We start from the raw sequence: 13,504 nt of genomic DNA, 5'->3' as shown, positions 1-13,504 counted from the left end.
ACGTCGCTTCGTCCCGACTCGTGGCCCGATCCCCGATCGCGAGCTCAGAGACCAGCCAACCGCCCATTTGACGACCAAGACGACGATGGCTGGCGAGCGCATGCGATCCGTGCTGTGGACCGACGGCGGGCTGCAGCTCATCGACCAGCGCCAGCTGCCGACCGAGCTGGTGCTGATGCGCTGCGAGACGGTGGAGGCCGTCACGCGCGCCATCGCCGACATGGCGGTGCGCGGCGCCCCGGCCATTGGCGCGGCTGGCGCGTTCGGCCTGGCCATCGCGGCCAAGAACTTCCCGGTCGCCGCCGACAGCACCAAGCAGGACGTGCTGCAGGCCGTGGAGCAGGCCAAGGCCACCATCGACGCGTCGCGACCCACGGCCGTCAACCTCACGTGGGGTGCGTCCACGGTCTCAGCTAAGTGATCGTGGTATCACGTCGAGTGGCTAAGCTAATGTGGTGTTGTGTCTGCAGCGACGGAGCGCGTGGTGAAGGAGCTCCGGGCCAAGGTGCAGCAGGACGTGACGGTCGCCGACCTGGCGGCCTACACGCTCACGGTGGCGCAGGCGCTGGCCGAGGAGGACGTGGCCATCAACAAGCGCCTGAGCGAGTTCGGAGCCGACGTGGTCCCCCAGGGCGCCAACATCCTGCACCACTGCAACACCGGCGCCCTGGCCACCGTGGACATCGGCACGGCCATCGGCGTCATCTACGAGTGCCACGCGCAGGGCAAGAACGTGCACGTGTGGGTGGACGAAACGCGCCCGCGGCTGCAGGGCGCACGCCTCTCGGCCTGGGAGCTCATGCGCGAGGGTGTCCCCATCCACCTCATCGCCGACAACGCGGCGGGCTACCTCATGCTGGCCGGCAAGGTGGACGTCGTGCTCTTCGGGGCCGACCGCGTCGCGGCGAACGGTGACGTGGTCAACAAGATCGGCACGTACAAGCTGGCCGTGGTCGCCAAGGAGAACGAGGTTCCCGTCTACGCTTGCGTGCCTACGAGTACCATCGACCTCAACTTCCTCGAGGGCATGGGCATCCCCATCGAGGAGCGCAGCGCCGACGAGGTGGCCTGCATCCGCGGCGTGCGGGTCGCGCCCGAGGGCTGCCCCGTGTACAACCCGGCCTTCGACATCACGCCCAACCGCTACCTGACCGGCATCATCACGGAGGAGGGCGTGTGCTACCCACCCTTCGAGCAGAGCCTCGTCAAGGCCGTGGCCGCCGCGGAGAAGCGCCGCGCCCAGGCCTGATGGAGATAATGAACGTGGACTCCGCGGACTGCCGTGGAGCTCCGAACGACTCGAGTTGTGAAGTACGTTTGCATGGCATCGCGAACACTTGTTGCAGCCTGAATGCTTATGCAGGTATTACATGTAGCGCTCGTCGAGCTTGAAGGGCCTTCAACATAGCTTCCGAGTGCCTGCACGAACCGTCTCCGGGGCTCAAACTTTGAGTCAAAGCACGAGATGATCTCAGAGATCAGCATCAGTCGTCCACACGCGAGGTATCCATTTGCACAAAGTGACAGGGATGTTGCGTGACCATGAAGACGGATCATGACGTCGCAATGGCGCCCTGCGACAACTTGCACATGTTCAAGAGCCACGAAGCGCGACACATACATACGCTGCATGCCTGGCCAACCAACATGTACACCGCAACATTGTGAGCCGAAAACTTCGATTGGATTCCTGCCAGGAAGCAGCATCCGTCAGGTATACGGACGACCAGCACCACTTCACTCAACGATACCTCTCGAAGGGATCGAGTACTGTAGTACAGTCTGACAAAGTCTGTACAGCCGAGCGATCTCGGCAATGCCAGCATTGCGCTCCTTCCTGCTGCTGTAGCTGTCAGCATGCGTGCGCACTGCAGACGAAGCAAGAGGTCCGAAAACATGGCTTCGCCCGCCAGCTGTGGGTGGTCTCGACGGCGCAGAGCGGCGGTGGCAGTGAGGGCTCGCAGCTCGACGGGGTCATTTGCGTTTTCGCCAAGTCTGCACGCCGCCTCCCGACTCGAAAGCCATCGCCACCATGCTCGCAAGTGTCGGCCGACTGCAGTCGCCGATGCCGTGGGCGTTGACGGCTGCCCTGCTGCTGGCGTGGTCGGATCCGCATCGCCGCTTCAAGTTGCTGGCCCTGCTGCTCGGCGGCGCCACTGGGGCGGCCGTGCTCAAGGTGCTGCACATTGCGATGCGGGGCCTGTGCAACAACCCGCTGGAGGGCGTCTACCTCATCGGTAGTCTGCTCTACGCCTTCGGCAAGACGGTGGTGCAGTACGCGGCGCGAGGCTTCAAGCCCATTTTCCCGCACTGGACGTTGCGGTTCGAGCTGTTCCGCATCTTCATCCGGGTGGGCATGGAGCTGCACGGCGAGCGCGTGCTGGGCGACGAGAGCTACGCCGCCATCGTGCGCGAGCAGAGCGAGGGGTTCGGCACCTTTTGGGGCCGCAGGGCGTGTCGGAAGGCGGGCAAGCGCTACCAGCCCGTGCGGATCAACGGCCTCGAGCATATCTGGCTGCGGTCGCAGACGCCCCGGAAGCCCAACACCAAGAGGCTCGTAGTGCTGTACGCCCACGGCGGCGGCTTCGCCATCATGAGCCCGAGACTGTACATCCACTTCAGCAATGCGCTGTGCAGCTTCATCGAGAAGGAGCTGGCGCGCCAACTCGGCCCAGAGGCTGCGAGCAAAGTGCACGTGGAGATCTTCCTGGCCAACTACCGGAAGGTGCCCAAGTACAGCTACCCGACCCAGCCGCAGGACATCGTCAAGGTGTACGAACACCTGCTGTACCATGAGAATTTGGACCCCTCGCAGGTTGTGCTGGCCGGTGACAGTGCCGGCGCAGGGCTGATCATGTCGGCGATGCTGAGAGAACGTCGCGACAAGCCCCAGCTCCTGCCGCTCTGCGCGGCGCTGGTCTGCCCGTTCGTCGACCTCACCGGAGACGAACGTCCGTCGCCGAACTGCATCCTGACGCAGGAATGTTGCAACGCGGTGCTGGCGGCCTATCACCCGGACCACGACGACAAGAGCAAGTGGGGCGATGCCTCGTCCGTCCACTGCGACCTGCGCAACCTGCCGCCCGTGTTCCTGCAGACCGGAGACCTCGACAGCATCCACCAGCACGCGGTGCGTTTGATGGCCAAGGCCAAGGCGGACGGCGTCACCAACTGGGAGTACGACGTGCACGAGACCATGTCACATGTGTTCCCCATCTTCCCGGCCTGGTTCCTGCCGCACGCCGACGTGGCCATCGAGAGGATGGCAGCGTTTATCGTGCGGCAGGTGCAGCCGACGCTCAAGACCAGCGGCTTCAGCCCCGCCGCTATGGCAGCATAAGCGAGTGCTGCGTGAATTAATGCGCCCACGGCGTAGAACCACCGTAACAACTACCAAAGCAAGTACATGTACATTGAAGCAACAGGTTGAAGTTGTCTTGACCAGATACCTATGCCCCCCCCCCCCACCTTGTCCGAAACAGCTACGCAGCGCTAGCATTGAGAACTCCGGCGTCAGCATCGCCAATGCAAGCCTTCGCAAAGTGTATCGCTGCGAAAGCTGCCACCCTTTGCACGCCGACCTGCGCGTAGGGCAGCACGTACGACGGGAAGATGGCGAACACGTGCGGCAGGTCTTGGTGCACGTCCAGCTCCCAGTTCGTCACGCCGTCCGCTTCGGCCTTCTGGGCCAGCCGCGCCGAGTGCTGGTAGATGTAGTCGAGAGTAGCCGCTTGGACGAACACAGGCGGAAGTCCACGCAGGTCGCAGTGGACGGAGGAAGCGTCCGCCCACGTTGTCGGGTCCGACGCCGTGGTGTGGTAGCCCAGTCGGCCAGCAGCGATCATCTCCGGAGACAGGAGGCAGTGCGCTGAAGCTGCCTCTGGATCGCCGCGGGCCTCGATCTCGGACAGATCGACCGCGGGGCAGATCAAGATGGCAGCCAACGGCAGGTGCGCGCTGCTCGAGTCTCGCATTCTCAGCAGGGTGGACATCACCAGCCCACCGCCGGCACTATCGCCCGCGAGGATGATCTGCTCCGGGGGAATGCCCTCCGTGTGCAGTAGATGCTTGTACGCAGCGACGGTGTCTTCAGGAGGTGTGGGGAAGCAGTGCTCGGGTGCCTTCCGGTAATTGCCGAGGAAGATGTCGACTTGAACGGAGTCGTCGTCCCCGAGCTGTCGACGGAGCTCCTTCTCGATAGCCACAGCGAGCGTCGCTGCAAAGGCGATGTAGAGTCTGGGGCTCATGACAGCGAAGCCGCCGCCGTGGACGTACAGCACCACGAAGCGCTTGGTCGTGGGTGTCCGTGGAGCTGCGGACCGAAGCCACACATGCTCCAGTCCGTTGGCGTGTACCGGTTCGAGCCGCCGACCGTGCTGTCGACAAGCGAACCACCCCAACACCGTCCCGACGGCAGCGCTCTGGGATCGGATCACGCGCGCGTGCTTGGCATCGACTACCATGCGCTCGCCACGAGCCCCTCGGGCGCACTCCCGGATGACAGTACGCAGGATGTCGAAGCGCAGCGTCCAGTTCTTGAACTTGGGCTTGCACCCGCGCGCCATGAAGCCAACGATCGTTGAGGTGACGACAGCAACCAAACGCACCACCAAGCGCACAGCTTCCCATGGAGAGCGGCACATGCCCTTGAAAGCCTCGTGGAGCAGCGCCAGCGTCAGAGCGCCAGTCGCACCACCGAAAAGCAGCCGAACGATGAGGCGCCGGCGCTCGGGGTCTGCCCACACGCGCGTGAGCACCGTCCGCTGGGCTAGCGCCACCACGGAATCCGACAGCTTTACCATCTATCTATCGTGTTGGTTGCTCGCAATTCGTGAAGTGAGCTTTGGTCCAAGCCTTCGGATGCACTTCAACTTGACCTGTGGTCCACAGCCTGTGGGATGTTGAAGACACCAAGCAGCACCGCGACGAGTCGCTCGTAGCGCGAGCTGTCCTCGTGACGCTGGCGACGGCAACGCTGCAGCGCCTTCAACTCGAGTCTAGCAGTGCCGGTTGAGTTGTGGCGAGTGCCAACCCGATGTTCATGCTCGCGGAGTCACGGCGGCGCCGTCAAATCTTCGACGAGGCGGACGGCATAAGCAACCCGTCCAGCCACGGACGGCGAGATGACGCAGCTGATCCTCGAGATGCGAACAATCACCGCCGCTGCTTGTTCACGATATCTTCTCTTCTCGCCTAGCTGCAAGCACCACTGAAGCACACGTTGGGGCCGACAGCGCTGAGGAATGCACGTAAATCTATATTGCTCGGTCGCAGCGACCACTTGACGCTCAGTCTAGTTGCGTCGTCTCTTCTTGCGGCCCGTGTTGGCGCGCGCGGCCTGGATGTTGCTGGCCACGCGGTGGGTGTACTGCACCACGGCCTCGTCCGCCATGATCTCGTCCGTGAAGGTTTTGCGGCGCTGCTTCTTGGTGAGACGCGCCGAGTGAAACTCGTGCGCGCCCTCGACCACGACGCCCATCTGGAAGTGCTTGGGCAGCGCGCGCGAGTGGTCCGAGCTCTTGTAGAACTTCTTCGGGTCCAGGTAGTTACGCATGCGCAGCAGCTGGAAGTCGCGGCGCGCGTCGTCCGTCATCTCCTCCGACTCGAAGTTGAACCACCGGCGGCCCGCCGACTTCTTGTGTTGGGACTCGGCGCGCTGCCTCGCCGAGTGCGCCATGGACTTCTGGCCCGCCGCCACCAACTTGGCCTCCTCCGCAGCGCGCGCATCCGTTCGCAGCGTCGCGGCCGTCGAGCGCCGCGAGCCGTCGAAGTTGAAGAACTCCTGGTACTGCGAGGCGCCGCTGTCCAGTTGGTTCGGGACCAGCCGCCGCTTCAACGCCGCAGTTCCCGACGGCTTCGCGGCCACAGGCGCCGTCGACGCAGCGGAGGAAACCGGAGCGGCCGCCTTCGTGGACAAGTTCAGACCCGACGCAGCCAAGAACGCCTGCAACAAGAAACACAACAGCTACGTCAGCGCCTCACGATGTCAAGTGGTGCAGACACGCGACGTACGTATTGGTCCACATCCTCGTCATCGTCGTCCTCTTCATCATCATCATCCTTCTCCTCCTTCTCTTCTTCTTCTTCGTCCTCCTCCTCCTCTTCATCATCCAGCAGCATAATCTCCTCCTCCTCCTCCTGCTCCTGTTGCTGCTGCACAGCCTCCTTCTCCTCCGCCGCTTCCTCCTGCTTCTTCTGCTGCTTCTTCTCCGGCTCGTGGTCCTCGGACTCCGTCTCGGATCCGATGACGACCACCTCCTTCTCTTCCTCCATCTCTTTCTCCTTCTCCTTCTTCTCTCCCTGCTGCTGCGCCTTCTTCTTCTCTTCCTCGTCCGAGGGCTCGAGCGGGATCTCCTGCGCCGCCTCCGGCTTCTTGGCGCGGCCGCGCGGCGACGGCGTGCGCTTGGCTCTGCGCGTGCTGGGGCTGCGGCCGGCGGGCGAGCTCATGGGCGACGGCGTGGGCGACGCAGCGGCCGCGGCCTTGGCCTGCAGGCGGCGCGACGTGCGGCGGGTCTCGACCATCTTCGACTTGTGCCGCTGATTGACTGGCGCGGAGCCGGTCGGGGGCAGCAGCGCCGGCCGGTGGCGTATCTTGTGCAGTCGGTGGTGCGAGCGTAACGGTTTTTGTGGGACGGGATCAAGTACTACTGATACCGGTATCGAGCGGATCGACATGGGGCGCAAGGCCGTCAAGCTGGCCAAGAAGGCCCCGGTGCGAGGCCCAGCCACGGTGGCCGATGCACGCTTGAGCTTGAGATCTAGTCGCCGACTTCTCTCTCTCTGTGTGTGTAAATTTTGAGCACAGAAAGTCATTTTTGAGGCCGCCACGGGCAAGAAGCTGGATGTGGTCGCGGCCCACGCCAAGCACAGGAGCAAGACGAAGGCGAAGAAGAAGAAGGACTCGTCCTACGTGGTGGACGACGACGCCATCAAGCTCATGCGGAGGCAACTGGCCGACGTCGGCTGCAAACTGCACGTAGGACGGTAACCGGGCGCCGACTCTGTCGCATCAGGTCTCTGAGACTCGGGAGCTGACGAGTCCTGCATGGCGTTTACCTGTGGTTGTGACTACTGTGTCTGCGCTGTAGGAGGTAGAGGCCGACGGCAATTGCCTCTTCCGGTGAGTCGATCGCGTGGCGGTGGTCTATTATTCTGGATGAGGGGAACTCAGGGGCTGCAGGCTGCGCTGTGTGTTGCTGTCGTCACGATGTGCTGCAGCGCGCTAGGCGACCAGCTCTATGGAGACCAGCACCGGCACGAGGAAATCCGTGGAGTGCGTGAGTTCTGCTGGCGGGAGACAATGGAGAGAGGCTCATGTCGTGCGTTGAATGCGTTCTCTAGAAAATCGTCGATTACTTGGAGCAGCATCGCGACGACTTCGAGCCCTTCATGGAAGACGAGGAGAAGTTCGACAGGGTGAGTTGAGCTGTGTTGTCACGCTGTGGACTATCGAGCGATCTGTGGCTTGGGGACTGACTTGCGACCATCCTGCAAAGTACTGCGAGCGCATGCGGGAGGACGGCACGTGGGGCGGCAACCAGGAGCTGTATGCCGCTGCGCGCCTCTTTCAGGTGTACGTGGTGGTGCACCAGGACCAGCCCAGCGCGCGGATCATGGTGATCGAGTGCGACCGCCTCAAGCCCACGCGGTTCGCCCACGTTGCCTACCACGGCGAGGACCACTACGACAGCGTGCGCGCACTACGCGACCCCGTCGACCCCGACGCCCTGCCGGTTTCGATCGAGCTCAGCTGCGAGGGCTTTCGCCCCGAGGACCTGGCCAAGGTGCGTTTGCATGCGTTTCTTGGGTGATTTTTCGCAGTCGCGGACGCGGTTACCAATGCGTTGGCGGTGGATTTTGGCTCGCAGCAGTGGCAGTCGCATGCTTCCTCGACGCCAGGAGCTGCAGGCGAGGAGCAGCCGGAGCGGCGCGTCGTTCCAACGACACCTACAGACTCGGAGGTCGACCAACTGGCAGGCACTCTCGGTGATCAGTTACAGGTTGTGGCTGGCAAGACGCTCAGCAAGAGAGAGCTGCGCCAACTGAAGAAGGTCGAGAAGGCCGCTAGGAGCTCTGCTCGCCATCGGCTCTCGACGCCGAAATAATGGTCTGCCACCATCATAGGCACGAAATGTAGAGTCAGATCGAGTGTCGGCGGCCGCACTGGTGCCAACTCAGCGCCGCTGGACCGGGCGGGTGATGCAATGGATGGAGCTTCCGGCGACTCGCGATGCCAGGTCTTATGCCCTCCCGTCTTTCCTAGCGTCGATCGACCGGAGCTCGAAGCTTGATGCGCGTCGAGTATCTGTTAAATAGTAGTTAGCTGGCGTTGTTCCCCATCAGGTGAGACGGTCGTGAACTCGGTTTCAGCCGCCACGCTAGACGAGGCCCAGTCCTTGGCGCCAGCTGGACGCCAACCGCGCTCGCCGCGCCACAAACGGCCCTGGTGATCATTGAGCGGCATGGGGGCGTTTTGCACGCGCCTGATAGTCCGCCGCTTCATGCTCAGCAGCTGGAGGCGGAACTGCCCTCTACCTCTGCCACCCATGCGCGCGACTGGAGCCGCATCCATTCGCGAATTCACCGCGCGGCACCCGCAACGACTGCACCCGAATCAGTATCCTTAGCTAAGCTACCGACCGACACTAATGACAGCTCCGTCGTCGCCGCCAGCAGCGAGCGGGCGAGCGAGCTCTCGGTTCAGTCTCCGGTCGTCGGCCAAGGCCGGCAAGAAGCGGTCGCACAAGGGCGTGCGCTTCTGGTTCAGCTCCAGCCCAAAGCCCAGCGATACAGGCCACGACCTGGCGGAGGACGCAGCCGCAGCAGCTCGAGAAGTGGACGCCGAGCTCGACCGCACCAAACCGAGAACCGAGTCCACCAGCAGCTACGTCCCTCGCGTCGAGTACGGGTCCCCACGTTGCGGCGCGAAGGAGCGCGACGCTGCGTGGAGCAGCAACGAACAGGTAGACGCGCACTACGCGGCGCTCGGGTGGACGCTCGTGCCGATCTCCAAGGACGGCAACTGCCTCTTCCGAGCCATCAGCGAGCAGCTCTACACGAGCGAGCACTTCCACCAGGACATTCGGCGGCGGCTCGTGGACTTCATCGAGCGCGACCAGCAGCTCTTCAAGCCCTTCATCGAGGACGAGGAGGTGGCCGACTACTGCGCGCGACTGCGCCAGGACGGCCAGTGGGGCGGCCACCTCGAGCTCTACGCGGCGGCCAAGCTCTTCAACATCCACTTCGTAGTCCACACAGGCCCCGTGCGCAGACTGCGCGTGACGAACGAGGACGACGGGGACGGCGAGAAGCAGCACCCACCTGCGCCGCCGCCGTATCGGATACTGCACCTGCTGTTCAAGGACGACCACTACAGCAGTCTGCACTCCAACGAGGAGGTCAAGACTGTCACGCCCGAAGAGTACACGGTCGTACCCGATGAGAGCACCGACAAGCGGGCACGATCCCCCACGAAGGCGTATGACAGCCCTGACAAGAAGAGCGTCAAGTACCAGGTGACTCCCATTAGCAAGGTCGTGAGCATCCAGGACCTGGCTAGGAAGTCTGTCACGGCCAGTGATCCGTCGAGGAAGACCGTCAAGTTCGAGGAGGTGGTGGAGGCCAAGCCTCCCCCGCGTGAAGGCAAGGCGTGCATCTACGAGGAGGAAGACGTCCCCGAGTGCGGCGTCTTCCTCCCGAAGCAGGTGCTGTTTAGGCGAGGCAAACGGCGAGTGAGTGGCGCCACGCTCTTCTCGCTGGTGCACGTGCCGTCGTCGAGCAACTTGTCGCCCGTCGCGGAGTCTCCGTCGACGTCAGAGTCTTCCTCGTCTTCTTATGCATCAACCGCATCCGTGTCTTCGTCGTCCAGCCAGGAACAGGAGAACTGGTCAGAGACCAAACCTCCCCCTGTACCACCACGACCAAAGGCAACGGCGCCGACACTTCGGGCTGTGCCCGTGGAATTCCCAAGCAAGGCTGTCTTCCACAAGGGTCGAGCCACCACTGCTGCCTGCTAGTCAGCGATGCTCGCGTGATTCGTAGCATCGGAACTCCGGATCACTCACGATTTCCTAAATGAGTGTCTGGCTGTTGCTGCGCGAACCTCCCTCCGCCCGTTGTCGTGTAGCTTTCCATAGGTAGAAGCTCACACACGCGCGTAGTTGCGAGCTTCTTATGTATTCCAGCGCATATTATGATAATTCAGCCAGCACCTGTAGCATACCAAGCACAGTCCCCGCCCCTTATCCTCTTCCACGGCACCTTTGTCACGATGGCAGATCGAGCTAATTGGTATCTTGTACAGACACACTGCTTGGATCCGTTGCCAAGCGTCGGCATCCATCCAGACGGATTGTTAAACGATGTCATTCCTCGTTTGGCCCCAAGCACCAAACACCACCACCATGATCGTGTTTAAGACCCACCGTCAGATAGCTTTGGTTGTACTCGCGATCACGCTTCAAAGCGTTTTCGTGGACAGCACTCAGCACCAGAAACTCCTGCATCTGACACTCATTGCCACCGGTGTTGCGACCGCAGTGGCGGTGATCCATGCCACCTTCATTGGCATGTGCCAGGCTCCTTGGCAATCGGTTCTGCTCTTCCTGCGCATCGTCGTTGCAGTCTTCAAGACGTCCGTTCTGTACGTCGCACGGGGTTGCAACGCCAAATTCCCCAACTGGTCTCTTCGCTTTGAACTCCTCCACTCCATGCTCCGCGTGTGCACCGAGACCTGCGGCGAACGGATGGCAATCGAAAGCAACGCACAGTGGATTCGAGCTCAGAGCGATCTCCTGGGGTCAATCCTCGGGTGGTTCTCCTGTCGCCGTTTCAACCGAAGCCTCCAAGCCGTGCACTTCAATGGACTGGAGCACGTGTGGCTGCGCAACAAGCAATCCCGTCCGAGCGGAACCAAGCGGTTGGTGGTGCTGTATCTGCACGGCGGTGGGTTTGCGGTCCTGAGTCCGAGACTCTACACGTCGCTCGGCGCGGAGCTCGCTGCTACGATCGAGAGTGAGCTGAAGCAGCAGTCCGGTCACGACCTGCACGTCGATCTGCTCCTGGGGAACTACCGCAAGGCGCCCGAGTACAGCTTCCCGACCCAACCGCAGGACACCGTGGCGCTGTATCGAGACTACCTGCTCAAGCAGGAAGGACTGTCGCCGTCGCAGATCATCCTCGCGGGGGACAGTGCTGGCGGGGGTCTCGTCATGTCCACACTACTGCGAGTGCGTGAGTCGAGACCCGAGCTCCTGCCGCTGGCTGCCATGCTGCTGGCTCCTGCCGTCGATCTCACGAGCGACGAGCCGGACGCACCGGACTGCTTCTTGTCGCGAGCCATGTGCAAGGCCTTCAGCGTGGCCTATCACCCGACTTACACCGACCCGCGCACGTGGGAGGACGCGTCCTCGGCGCACTGCGATCTGCGCGGTCTGCCGTCCGTGTTTTTGCAGCTTGGAAGGCTTGACTACATTTTCCAGCACGGAGATCGGCTCGCATCGAAGGCCAATGCGGATGGAGTGAGGAACTGGGAGGTCGACGTGCACGACGACATGCCGCACGTGTTCACGATTTTCCCGAGCTTCGTGCTGCCGTACGCGCAGGTTGGTGTGCGGAAGTTGTCGATGTTCGCTGCAAAGTGCTTCCTCAAGCGTGAGAGCTGCGAGACTAGAGACGCAAGAGCTTGCTAGATCGATACTAGTGTAGCTGGTAGTCCTCATGCTCGAATTCAATCACAGCACTATCCGTTCAACTGCTTCGGGCTTTCGTTGTCGTGAACGGACGCGATATCTCGAGCAGTCTCCAAAAGGACGAGAGAGATCCGACTTGGCGCCACGCGCGACGCTACAGAGATCCTCGACCTCTTCACCAGCAGGAACAGCTAGCAGCTTTCAGCCATGTCGAAGCGCGAGTCCAAGCACGCTGACGACGACGACTCCGACAGCGACGAGGACATCTCGGACAGCGACAGCGACGAGGACTCGAGCGAGGAAGACATGTCCGAGTCGGACGACGACCGCAAGGGCAAAGCCAAAGACGGCGCCAAGGCTTCCGCCGTCAAAGCCGCGGGCTCGGAGCGGACGCTGGTGAACCAACCGTTCGACGAGGCCGTGGATCTGAGCGAGTCGGAAGGCAGCATCGCGTCCGAGGACCCCAACTCGCCCAAGAAGCAGCCGGGGGCAGGCAAAGCGCTCAAGAATCAACCGTTCGACGAGGCCCTCGAGCTGTCCGAGAGCGTCCAGGAGGTGGAGAGTCCCAAGAAAATGTCGACCGCTGCATCCGAGAAACCTTCACAAGGAGTCACTGCTCGGGACGCAAAGGGCAGCGCCCCGTCGTCGACGGCAGTGGGCAGCGAGATGAAGAACAAACCGTTCGACGAAGAAGTCGATCTCAGTGACTCTGGCGACAGCGTCGACACCAACGGCCAGCCGAGTCCAAAGGCTCGACAGGACTCGAAAAACACTCAACCAGCGCCATCTGCAGCTCCATCACGTCAACCACCACCACAACAGAGTGAGAGCAAGAAGAGCAGCGTGGAGACGGCAGCACCAGCACCCAAACCTGCAGCTGCAGCGCCGGACAAGCGGCCCGAGCCAGTACGGAAACCTGCACAGGAATCCGCCAGCTCCTCCGAGGACTCCGAAAGCGGCGACGACGACGAAGATGACGACGACGATGATGACGACGAAGGCGAAGAGTCCCAGTCCACGTCTCATGCGGCTTCAGCTGCGGCTCCACATGCCAGCAGCAGTGCTGGAGCGGGGGCTACCAGCACTGGTGCAGGCAGCTCGAACCACGCGGCCATGATGGCGAACGCTGGAGGATACAAGGAGAGCGACTACGCGCACCTGAAGGTATCACACGAGATCCGCGAGCTGTTCCAGTACATCGGGCGCTTCAAGGCGCAAGAAATCGAGCTGGAGACGCGGCTCAAGTGCTTCATTCCAGAGTACATCCCTGCAGTGGGAGACATGGACGCCTTCCTGAAGATTCCTCGTCCTGACGGCCAGGCCGATCAACTTGGACTGAAAATGCTGGACGAACCGAGCTTGAACCAGTCCGACGCAACGGTACTGGACTTGCAACTACGCTCCACGTCCAAGAAGAAGCATGGCGATATCGTAGTACGCAGCATCGAAAACGCCGAAAAATCTCCACGTGAGATTGACCGCTGGATCAAGTCCATCGCCGACTTGCACCGCACGAAGCCGCCGCCACAAGTTCACTACACCAAAACGATGCCCGACATCGAGAACCTCATGCAGGTCTGGCCAGAGGAGTTCGAGGAGCTCCTGAGCAAGACGACACTGCCGAGCGCAGACCTGGACATGGGGCTCGAACAGTACGTGCGGGTCATCTGCGCGCTGCTGGACATCCCCGTACACAAGAACGTCTACGAGTCGCTGCACGTGCTCTTCACGCTCTACCTCGAGTTCCGTAGTAACCAGCACTTCATGCCTCTATTGTGATCGTAGCACTGAATAGAAGCTTCAGCTCTCAATGT

The 13,504-nt window shown here is 62.0% G+C and overlaps 8 protein-coding genes across 8 annotated transcripts; 6 read left to right on the top strand and 2 right to left on the bottom strand.

The window, feature by feature from the left end:
- Nucleotides 1-85: 85 nt before the first annotated feature.
- On the top strand, nucleotides 86-1,249 carry IUM83_12314 (S-methyl-5-thioribose-1-phosphate isomerase; the record flags this gene model as incomplete). The annotated part of the gene is made up of 2 exons (XM_067936933.1): nucleotides 86-395; nucleotides 471-1,249. 2 exons carry the CDS (start codon nucleotides 86-88, stop codon nucleotides 1,247-1,249), a joined length of 1,089 nt encoding a protein of 362 aa, XP_067800156.1.
- A 783-nt stretch (nucleotides 1,250-2,032) lies between these two features.
- Nucleotides 2,033-3,340, top strand: IUM83_12313 (Monoterpene epsilon-lactone hydrolase; the record flags this gene model as incomplete). Its single annotated transcript, XM_067936932.1, has 1 exon — nucleotides 2,033-3,340. One exon carries the CDS (start codon nucleotides 2,033-2,035, stop codon nucleotides 3,338-3,340), a length of 1,308 nt encoding a protein of 435 aa, XP_067800075.1.
- A 142-nt stretch (nucleotides 3,341-3,482) lies between these two features.
- Nucleotides 3,483-4,802, bottom strand: IUM83_12312 (CRN-like protein; the record flags this gene model as incomplete). The annotated part of the gene is made up of 1 exon (XM_067936931.1): nucleotides 3,483-4,802. The coding sequence occupies one exon, from the start codon at nucleotides 4,800-4,802 to the stop codon at nucleotides 3,483-3,485; it is 1,320 nt and encodes a 439-aa protein (XP_067800155.1).
- Nucleotides 4,803-5,293: 491 nt separating this feature from the next.
- IUM83_12311 (rRNA-processing protein fcf2) lies at nucleotides 5,294-6,522 on the bottom strand (the record flags this gene model as incomplete). The annotated part of the gene is made up of 2 exons (XM_067936930.1): nucleotides 5,294-5,944; nucleotides 6,013-6,522. 2 exons carry the CDS (start codon nucleotides 6,520-6,522, stop codon nucleotides 5,294-5,296), a joined length of 1,161 nt encoding a protein of 386 aa, XP_067800080.1.
- A 151-nt stretch (nucleotides 6,523-6,673) lies between these two features.
- Nucleotides 6,674-8,105, top strand: IUM83_12310 (OTU domain-containing protein 3; the record flags this gene model as incomplete). Its single annotated transcript, XM_067936929.1, has 7 exons — nucleotides 6,674-6,712; nucleotides 6,806-6,976; nucleotides 7,089-7,120; nucleotides 7,219-7,273; nucleotides 7,342-7,416; nucleotides 7,497-7,784; nucleotides 7,869-8,105. 7 exons carry the CDS (start codon nucleotides 6,674-6,676, stop codon nucleotides 8,103-8,105), a joined length of 897 nt encoding a protein of 298 aa, XP_067800069.1.
- A 543-nt stretch (nucleotides 8,106-8,648) lies between these two features.
- On the top strand, nucleotides 8,649-10,016 carry IUM83_12309 (OTU (ovarian tumor)-like cysteine protease; the record flags this gene model as incomplete). The annotated part of the gene is made up of 1 exon (XM_067936928.1): nucleotides 8,649-10,016. One exon carries the CDS (start codon nucleotides 8,649-8,651, stop codon nucleotides 10,014-10,016), a length of 1,368 nt encoding a protein of 455 aa, XP_067800056.1.
- Nucleotides 10,017-10,709: 693 nt separating this feature from the next.
- IUM83_12308 (Monoterpene epsilon-lactone hydrolase) lies at nucleotides 10,710-11,690 on the top strand (the record flags this gene model as incomplete). The annotated part of the gene is made up of 1 exon (XM_067936927.1): nucleotides 10,710-11,690. The coding sequence occupies one exon, from the start codon at nucleotides 10,710-10,712 to the stop codon at nucleotides 11,688-11,690; it is 981 nt and encodes a 326-aa protein (XP_067800055.1).
- Nucleotides 11,691-11,897: 207 nt separating this feature from the next.
- Nucleotides 11,898-13,469, top strand: IUM83_12307 (Intraflagellar transport protein 46; the record flags this gene model as incomplete). Its single annotated transcript, XM_067936926.1, has 1 exon — nucleotides 11,898-13,469. One exon carries the CDS (start codon nucleotides 11,898-11,900, stop codon nucleotides 13,467-13,469), a length of 1,572 nt encoding a protein of 523 aa, XP_067800241.1.
- Between the last annotated feature and the right edge of the window lie 35 nt (nucleotides 13,470-13,504).

This window comes from Phytophthora cinnamomi (genome assembly GCF_018691715.1).
Source record: "Phytophthora cinnamomi strain GKB4 chromosome Unknown Contig2, whole genome shotgun sequence".
Taxonomy (NCBI): Eukaryota; Oomycota; class Peronosporomycetes; order Peronosporales; family Peronosporaceae; genus Phytophthora; species Phytophthora cinnamomi.
Note: the sequence above shows the minus strand (reverse complement) of the source record. Positions and strands in the feature narration are given on the sequence as shown.